General features: G+C 37.4%; 1 protein-coding gene across 1 annotated transcript; it reads right to left on the bottom strand.

The window, feature by feature from the left end:
* Nucleotides 1-3324: 3324 nt before the first annotated feature.
* LOC108372667 (uncharacterized) lies at nucleotides 3325-8866 on the bottom strand. Its single transcript, XM_017628399.1, has 2 exons — nucleotides 8634-8866; nucleotides 3325-3458 (listed from the first exon to the last, which is right to left on the bottom strand). The coding sequence occupies exons 1-2, from the start codon at nucleotides 8863-8865 to the stop codon at nucleotides 3349-3351; spliced, it is 342 nt and encodes a 113-aa protein (XP_017483888.1). The 5' UTR covers nucleotide 8866; the 3' UTR covers nucleotides 3325-3348.
* Nucleotides 8867-10414: the final 1548 nt, after the last annotated feature.

The following is a 10414-nucleotide window of genomic DNA, read 5'->3' as shown; positions in this document are numbered from 1 at the left end:
GCTTAACGCCCTGGCGGCAGCCAACAAGGTCTTCCTCCTCTGGGTGCCGGGCCACAAGGGCATAGAAGGTAATGAGGAGGCAGACACGCTTGCCAGGAAGGCGGCAGCAACAACACCAATAGGCCCCGAGCCCTTCTTTGCGATAGGACCGCACACCATCGGAGAAGAGCTTAGGAGAGAAAAGAGAACGAGCAGAGAACAGCACTGGGACCAAACCCCTGGGCTGCGACAGGCAAAGAAACTACTGGGAGGTTACAATAGGGAAAGATATGATAAACTTATTAATCTCCCAAAGTATAAACTAAGAGTTCTAACAGGTATCTTAACAGGTCACTGTAGATTAAGAAGTCACCTACACAAACTCGGGATCTGGTCCAACAATGATTGCCGATTCTGTGATAACGCAGCTGAAACTTCTGAGCATCTACTTCTCGATTGCGACGCCATGGCGAGAAGACGGGAGAAATACCTCGGGTCACTATGCCCGCAGCCGGAACATATACACTCGTTGTCACCGAAGGATCTTTGGGGCTTCCTACGGGAACTAGGACTAAGCGAGGTGTTATAAGGAGGAGGAGGGCACAATAGATCTCCTGGTCGCAGTGCATACCTCAACTCAACTATCTATCTATCTATCAGGACACGCATTTGCTGGAGACTCCGAAGGTTATGGTGGTCATAAGTTCAGCCAGCACATTCAATGGTCCATTACTCGGAGCTGCTCCAACATGATGAGTAGATTTTAGTGAGGCTCACATGCCACTGCCTCTGGCTACACGCTGGATATCAGAATATTGCAAAAAATAGCAATTATCTCTTATAATTATAAGAAAAGTGTTTGTTTACAAAATTACATGTGCCACTCTGCCATAGTACGGTTGTTGCTCCCTTTCATACCAGAGTAAATTTGTATGCAACTCTGAATCGGCAAATTCCTGCTCCTTCTCATTATCAACCCTGATCAAATTTTACCCCCGAGGAGTACTCAAAAAGGTTTATTACTTTATATACTGTGGTTTAGGCAAAGCCAAACACGTTGAGTTCAGGTAGCGTAAAAATTTTCCGCTGGAAAAAATGGCGGAAAGTTGTCAACTGTTGGGCTGAGCGTAACTACTCAACTGTGCGTTTCTAAGACAAATAGCCAATGGTTGGGCAACAGCTACGTCTTATAAACGCGCCCAATGAACACTGAAGTTGAGTAAAGATAAAGCCTTCACTTAACCTTTGAACGAGCGATTTTGACAATTTTTTTAATTTTTTTAAGTAAGCTGTTGATCGAATTTAATATTAATTATTGTTGTTGTTGTAGGCTAGTCGATCGATTGCGTTTGTGTGCAACAAAATTACTTTTTTTTCTTCTTTTGCCCAACGTTTCTTTATTATTTTATTATTTTCGTTTGAATTTGTGTTAGATTTTTAAAATAGTGGAAAAATGTCCGATGTAGAAGACTTCATGGACTTTTCGGACTATGTAAGAAGGCATAGGGAAGTGAGATTGAGGCGCTATCTCCGAGATTCTTCTGATCCTTTCACGAAGTACTCAAATCGGGAATTCCACGCACGATATAGATTTACGCCTGAAATTGTTAAGAATGTTATTTTGCCTTTGTGTCTTCTGAGTAGGATAAGCCAACCAGAAGACGATTACCATTAACATTACGATATTATGCCACTCGCACTTTTCAGGTTGGTATTGATACAATTATTTACATCAGACTGCATCACCAAAAAAAGTTGAGGTTTTTCCGCCGGGAATGTATTATATTTTAAGACGTCCACCAAAATACTTCGGAAAAATATTAAGATATAAGCGAGCTGGACCGATTTGAAAATACCTCCAAAAAATGGAGTTTTTTATGAATAAAAATAGTTTCTTAAAGAACTTTTTTAAAAAAGTCCCCTCAGATGACAAAACAGATCAGGCTTAAAAAATGTGCATTATAAAATTATTATGCAGAATATATATTGCAGTTTATTTAAAAAAGTTGTTGAGCGTGGGTCGTTTAATACATGAATGTTAAACCTTAAACAAATTCAATTATTCACACAGGAATTAAATAACATCAAATCGTAGGCATTATTTTCCTAAATTAGCGACCAGATTGGCACTGTTGGCACTGATTATTTACCGGCCACTTTATCGCCTCGATATACGAGTTTTCGTTCCCTCATCAGCGCATTAATTTCTCGAATCGATAAATTGCTGCTCACCCGATGTAGCCTTTAAAGATTGGTAACCAACTTTAAATTTTGGTTTGGTTTTGGTTCGTGGGTCAGATATATTAGATATTTCAACCAAGGTTTGGGTTTTTGCTAACAGTGGCTCTTGTTCTTTATTTGCGTATGTTGTATTGCCGACCTTTGAAATTTTATGACGAATGTAGTCAACTTTCACTTTCGCGTTACCGTAATTTCAGATGAATAAATTTATTTTTACCGGTAAGATAAGAAAACGAAAATACTTACAACGCACTTTAAAGTGAGGAACAAATTATCTGCCCTGTTAGTAAAGTCAGCTTTACTGCTTACATTAGAAAACGGCCCTAAATATAGAAAAATTACTATTAGCGACCAGTTTGGCACTGTTCAATTTATTTGTAAAATACTATCATTAGAGACCAGCTTATCGCTGTTCGTCCAATGTAATACTAGAAATAATGTGTGTATGTATGTTTGTATAAGTAATCGGGCCATCACCGCAGCCCACGATTAATTACACAAGACTTGCCTCTCGAGTGAACGTCTATCGCAAGTGAAGACGATCGCTCGAGGGTTCACGCTTTTATAGTTGCAGCGTGGGGCTTTTGTTATGAGTTCCAAAAGTAAAAGCCAAGGCGAATTTATACAAGGTGGTGTTGATGCCGAATTAGTCTCCCCCTTGATGAACGTGGAGTAAACGGAACCGTCATCACACATTTATAGGCGTTTTCTCGGTATTCCTCTTTTACGTATTGGTTGGACTGGAACTGGTTTTTCGTTGGCATTGGGACCTTTGTACAGCGTTAAGGCAGAGGCGTGGTATGCTACAAGTGGTACTCCTGGTTCAGTTTTTGATGCGATTTCAAATGTAGATGCACCAATTCTGCGTATAACAATATGAGGACCATCACGTTTTGGTACGAATTTGGTGTGATTCCCTTCGTTGCTTGGCTTAATACGTGAGTTGTAACTAGGACTTCGTCTCCTACTACAATTTTAACCTGCGGTTGTCGGTGTTTATCGGCGTAGATTTTGTTGCGGCCTTGCATCTTCTGTTCAACCTCTCGAGCGTTCTTGAAATTTTGTCTGCAATGCTTACGGTGTAATTTGTTGAACAAGATCCTCATTCAGCCCTATTCTGCATTTCGATTACGTTCCCGCATTCCGCTCCGCTACAATCGTAATTTGGTATTCTGAGTTACGCTCCAATCGAAAGAAGAAGAGGAAGAGCGAAAACATCTTCGAAATCAGCTGGTTGCCTAGGAATGTGTAAAATCGAAACAAAACAAAAGAAATAATTGCACCAAACTATAGCAGCTTATGAAGTTAAAATTTGTAAATATTTAAAATAACTAAATATATCTTACTCATTCTTATTTCAAAATAAAATTTCGTTTGTTCTTAATTAAAGTGGAAACATAATTCTATTGCTTGAAAAGCAGAACGAGTCCCAGATTGCTGATGCGAAAGTTGAAAGGCGGAGATTTAGAGACATGTTTGATCCTTTTCAGATGAGTGAAGAATTATAAGAAATTCATCTTGAACTGCATTCTCACCGCTCAAAGCCAGTGAAATTATAAACGTTGTTTGAGCACTCCACAATATTTGCATTTAGTACAAAGTGGAAAACTTGAACGCAAATGAATTCCATTTCGAAAGCCGTCAGGAGGAGGGGAAGAACAAAGCTTATCCTTCCATAGCAAATCGTATTCGACACTACATGCACACCTCTTTTTAAAAAGTTAGTAAAAACGAGTACAATAATAAAAACATCTTTTTTATGTAACTCTACATTTTATGTACGTATGTATGTTATATAAAAAGAATAAATTGTATTCAGTGTATTTCGCAGTCTTATTTATAGATAATGAAAACAAAAACGCCTGGACTTCCTCTTTGAAAAACCCTGCGCAATATCCCTTTTGGTTGCCATTATTTGAGCCAATTTTTCGTATTGCCCGTATTGCAGCTCGCGAAAACACAGAAATCGAGAAAATTCATTTATGACGACTTTTACAATCATGCACAGTATATTTGACTTAATTATTTTTATAAAATTTTAATATGTAAACCCACGAAAATAACAATCGAAACGTTCTCCGTCAACAAATTTGCAACTTAGAAAAACGTAACTACGATCGAAATGTAGAATAGGTACAATCGTAAATTTCGAAGATCGATCGAAAGGAAACGGAATGCAGAATACCAAAGTTGCCAAAAGGAGAAAATTTCGATTCGAAATGCAGAATAGGGCTGATTATCTGTTCTTGTTCGTATATCGCGCTCTACGTCATCAATTGTGCACAACTCTCTTCCAGAGGTGAGATAAGCTACTGTATAGCCGGTGGATTGACATTTCGCTGAGTTCATTGCAAACTGTATTGAGTGTAAACCAATATTCCATACGTTATTTTGATTTTGAACGATAATTACCAGTTGAGCCTTAAGATCCCTGTTTTTCCGTTCAACTGGGTTGCTTTCGGGGTGATAAACCGGTGTAAAACTTGACGAATGCCCAAGCAGTAAACTATTTGTTGCATAACTGCCGACACGAATTGCACTACATTATCGGACTTAAGACGCCTGGGGACATCATATCGTAGGAAGATCTCATCAACCAGTAGTTTAGCGCAATTTTCGGCAGTTGCTTCTCTAATGGGGAATAATTCGACCCATCGGGTGGCAACATCTTCCGCAACCAAGATCCATTGAAAACCATCTTCATTTCTTGGTAAGGGACCAAATAGATCTACTGAAATAACTTCGAATCGCTGTTTGCTGCTTGTTGTTTGAAGCAACCCTATTGGTTTCATATTACTTGCTTTGTACCGTTCACATTCAACGCACTTCTTTACATACTTCGTGATTTCTGTGCGCATTCCTGGCCAGAAGTAGCGGCTTAAAATACGTGCTATGGTTCGTTCTGCTCCGTAGTGACAGGCAGTTCTGTCGTCGTGATGCGTCTTCAGGATGTTCACACGCTCGTGATCAGGTATCACGAGTTGTGCGTCATCTGAGTCATCATTCGCATAACAATAGCGGTACTCACTTTCCGTAGCATTTTAGGTGTAAAGTTGCTGCGTAGCAATCTAGCACGTATTTTGCTGTTGGAAGAGCATCAAGTTTACACCCAAAATGCTACTCAAGGTGAGCTCCCCTAATATAATACGCCGTTGTTAAGAACGTAGCCATGATTGCACCATAGGATTGCATTTTCGTCAGCTTCTTCTAAAGAAGTAATTATGTTTCTCAAATAGTTATCTTTAAGTTGACCTTCTCGTAACTCATCTGCCTTTTTACGTGGAAAGTCGGCTTGGAAAACACAAATACAATTCACAGAGTTATCTTTCTCAACGCAGGGCGGTCATGATAGCATATCGGCAACAGAATTTGCTCTCCCTGGCGAAGAGTAAATCTTTAGGTTATATTGCTGTATTTGCAATGCCCACCTTGCAAGGTGGCCCGACGGTGATTTTGTTGTTTACAGCCACATTAGCGGTTGGTGGTCGGACATCAATAATACTTCGGCTCCTGCGTATGAATGATACCAGTTCTTTAATGTTTCGTGGTTCTCGTCGATGTATGATCGCCAGAGTTTTTCCTGGATCAACTTGTATGCCTGTGGTTGTTATAATATGGCCAAGGTACTTGACACTGGCACAACAAAACTGACATTTGCCAGAATTAACATGCAACTTAAACTTCTCTAGCTTTACAAATACATCGTTCAAGTCATTTAAGTGCACTGTAAACGATGGCGAGCAAATAATGATATCATCAAGATATGCTAGAATGTGCACATTTGGCAAGGCTGTCTTGAACCGATCAATCAATCGCTGAAATGTAGCAGGTGCATTGCGAAGACTAAAAGGCATCCTCCTGAACCGATATGTATCGAAAGGCGTAATAAGGCACGTTTTGTCTTGGTCTTTTTCTGCAATTGCAACTTGAAAATACCCGCTTTGTAGATCTAAAGTTGTCATGAATTTAGTACTCTTTGCAGGTTGCAACAGGTCATCCATTCGAGGCAACGGGTATCGGTCTGGTTTTTTTATCGCATTTAGCTTGCGATAGTCTACGCAGACACGAGTACCACCGTCTTTCTTAGGCACCATAACAACAGGTGATGATCATTTTCGAGCATCTTGTTAATTTCGCTTTTTGGTTCTTTTAGTTTCGCAAACGACAATCGGTACGCAGCTGATGCAATGAGCTCGTCTTCACCAGTATCGATAAAATGCTGTCCATATGGCGTAGGCGCGACGCAATAAAAACGTTTGCATGCGATTGGAGAACGTTATCATGCCGAATCTTTTCTGCAACTTCCAACCCTACGCCATCACTTTCTTTAAGGAATCGAAAGTCATATGAAAATAAATCAATATTATCAGTGACAGTGTTATTCAAAACAACACCGTTAGACAAGCTAGGGTCTTTGCATCGTTCGGGCGTAACCATGTTGGGTGGAATGGCACCTATAAAAATACTTTGTATCGTAATATTCAAACTCAGACATATGGGCAAATCTAAAAAATAGGTACACTTTCAAAATAAAAATTTTAATTTTTAAATTTGTGAGCACACCTATGTTTTATATATCGTTTTATTCGTATTCTCTTAATAAATAGACTAATAAAAGTGTAATTCATTTTCATCAAGTGCTTCAAAAGTTAGACGAGGAATAAACATGAAATAGAAAACAAAAGAATAAGCTGGGTTCAAATTACGCTGTTCAAGTTGTAAACTTTGAGCAAAGATTTTGAAAGTTGAACTCACTTAATTGGCACGTTCTCGGTTTTGAAGTTATTTTATTAAAATTTTGCACATAACCGTTTTTTAATATTACCTTAATTATTCCTTAAAATTATCGAAATAGGTTCACAATAACATATAGCTCCAATACAACTGATTACTCAGATATGTGTTTTTGCGCTATAACTCTAACTTCATATCTGAATAATAAATTGTATGCGTGCTATATGTTAAAGTGAACCTATACTAAATTTTTACCTAATTAATTGGAGAAGTTATAACGCAAAACAGCATCTCTGGACAATCAGTTGTATAGGAGCTAGATTTTAGAGTGAACCGATTTCGATGATACAAGCGTGTGCAAAATTTTAGTAAAATATCTTCAAAACTGAGAGTTTTCTTATAAAATAGTTCAAATTTAAGCAGAGATTCAAGTACCCCTATCTCCAAAAGTGGAGATAATCGGGCAAAACTGGGGACGCCATTGAATTTAAAACGCTCCAATTAAGTAAGAGCAACTATCAGAACCTTTGTCGAAAAAAAACTGATTTGATACCACGCTCGAAATATTCTGACTACAGAAGGAGCATAATTAAAAGTACTAAATCGGGGTTTTTACACACTTCTAGAGAACATTTTTTTGAAGCATTTTACAGGTATATGTAATTTTATAAGGACTAGCAGTTATAGAAAGATTTAGATCGTTTCGACGTATTTTCCAAATGTGCCTTCAATTAAGGTGTTTTTGAAATAAAAATTACGCTCAAGATCGCAGAATATTTTATCTTTAAAAGTTAGTTTATTTTGAAAGCATTCCTCTTGCTAAGGTATCAAATTATTCGCAATTGTTTGTAGAATACAATACATACTTAAAAAGTTCTTAAAATTAAATGCTTCCAAACCTATACGCAATAAACCGAAAATTGTGAAAATTGTGAAATGTGGAGCTACAGACTTTGAGTTACTTGCCATTTCGTTATTTTGTAATGCACACTTTTCTTATCTACTACAGTACAGAAGTGTACACATAAGTGCTAAATGACCATTTAATTTCAAATCAGAATATGGTGTGCTTCAAAAGTTATGACATAATTAATTGTGCCCCTCTTAAAAATTACATAAAAAATTCACTTGTTTTCACTATTTTTTTTTAATTTAAACACCTATATTTCAAAAGTTATGCAGCAAATTGATCCATTGATTGATTTTGGGGCTTCAAGTATACGCCAATGAATTATATTCAAAAGCAACCAGCTTGATTGAGTTTACAACAGTGAAAATAAAGCTAAATAACACAAAGGTTACCTGTTTTTTAGATTTGCCTATATAGACTTTTGGCTTCTCAATCTCTTCAAAAGCTTTCTAGTTTGCGTTTGGTTTCGACTGCGCATACTTTCACTCATTCCACAACATTTATTTCGAGTGGCAGTTGTTCGGCGAAGTCAAAATGCTGTGTTGGATTACTTTCAAAGTAGCAATATCTTTGACCCATATTCCAAACTATTCCCGCTTGCTCCAAGAAATCTGCGCCAATCAACGTTCGATTACCAATTCCATCCGGTAACACCATAAACCGAATATTTAAACAGCGACCATGTCGCATTTAGTCATAAGACATTTTTGGAGTGACGTGCTACCGTCGGCAAGAGTGATTTCGCACTCAAGAATTTGGTATACGCAACCTTTAAAATCCATTATCCGTTTCAAATTTGCGCTGGCTACACTTGTTCGCGCTCCGGAATCAAAATAAACCTGTCCAGGCAGACCAAACAATTGTACATTTGCGATTGCAATGTTTCTTCCAATTGGAATTGTTAACGAATTAAAATTAACCGCACCATGACCCGTAGATGGTTTGTTTGAACATTTGGGGCAGTTTGCGCGTGTAACACCGGGTGCATTGCAACCGCGCATGTTAACGTTGGATTCGTAACTATTTCATGTGCAATCGCTTTTGTTTAAGCTTGTTTTGCTGCTTCATTCTTCTTCTTAAAACATACATCAGCATTACGACCTTTTTTGCGACAAAAACCGCAACGTACTGGACCACTTGTGATAAGGACAGCTTTATCAGCGTTCACAGTCGGCGTTTTGTGTTCTCGCAGGGTCAACTCGGCTTCGCGAGCTTCGCTCAATAAATCATCGAATGTATCAGTGTTGGTATTTTTGGTACAATTGTACTTTTTTGATACAATTTCGTTTACAATATACTTTCCTACTACGCAGTACTTTTTAGTACAATTTCGTGATGAATACTATAAATATATATGTAGCTCTGAAAATTCACTTTATTTTCGCTGTGGGAAACTATATCAAGCAGGTTGCTTTTAGATATAATTGATTGACGTATACACTTGAAGCCTCAATCAATCAATTGGATCAATTTGCTGCATAACTTTTGAATTATAGGTGTTTAAATTAAAAAAAATAATGAAAACAAGGGAATGTTTTTTGTAATTTTTAAGAGGGGCAAAATTAATTATGTCATAACTTTTGAAGCACCCAATATTCTGACTTGAAATTTAATGGGCATTTAGCACTTATGTGTATACTTCATATGTAGTAGGTAAGAAAAGTGTGCATTACAAAACAACGAAATGGCAAGTATGTCAAAGTCACCTTAATTGAAGGCACATTTGGAAAATACGTCGAAACGATCTAAATATTTTTATAACTACTAGTCCTTATAACGTTGCACATACCTGTAAAATGCTTCAAAAAAATGTTCTCTAGAAGTGTGTAAAAACCCCGATTTAGTACTTTTAATTATGCTCCTTCTTGTAGTCAGAATATTTCGAGCGTGGTATCAAATCAGTTTTTTTTCGACAAAGGTTCTGATAGTTGCTCTTACTTAATTGGAGCGTTTTAAATTCAATGGCGTCCCCAGTTTTGGCCGATTATCTCCACTTTTGGAGATAGCGGTACTTGAATCTCTGCTTAAATTTGAACTATTTTATAAAAAAAACTCTCTCAGTTTTGAAGATATTTTACTAAAATTTTGCACACGCTTGTATTTTAATATTTCCTTCACCGTATCATAAAATCATCGAAATCGGTTCACTCTAAAATCTAGATCCCATACAACTGATTGTACAGAGATGCTGTTTTGCGTTATAACTTCTCCAATTAAATAGGTAAAAATTTAGTATAGGTTCACTTTAACATATAGCACGCATACAATTTATTATTCAGATATGAAGTTAGAGTTATAGCGCAAAAACACATATCTGAGTAATCAGTTGTATTGGAGCTATACGTTAAAGTGCACCCATTTCGATAATTTTAAGGAATAATTAAGGTAATATTAAACAAGTAAGAAAGTCTAAGTTCGGGCGGAGCCGAACATTAAATACCCGGCGCAAGTATTAAATATATGTTTTTTCACCCTTCCGAAACCTTCCGCTAGATGGTAAGCCGAGGTGTATCAATTTTGAGTAAATTAGCGTCCTTCAATTTCGAAATA

Source organism: Rhagoletis zephyria, unplaced genomic scaffold (genome assembly GCF_001687245.7).
Source record: "Rhagoletis zephyria isolate East Lansing unplaced genomic scaffold, Rhagoletis_zephyria_1.1 Rzeph_scaffold_05953, whole genome shotgun sequence".
In the NCBI taxonomy this organism is placed as follows: Eukaryota; Metazoa; Arthropoda; class Insecta; order Diptera; family Tephritidae; genus Rhagoletis; species Rhagoletis zephyria.
This window is presented reverse-complemented; position numbering and strand designations above follow the sequence as displayed.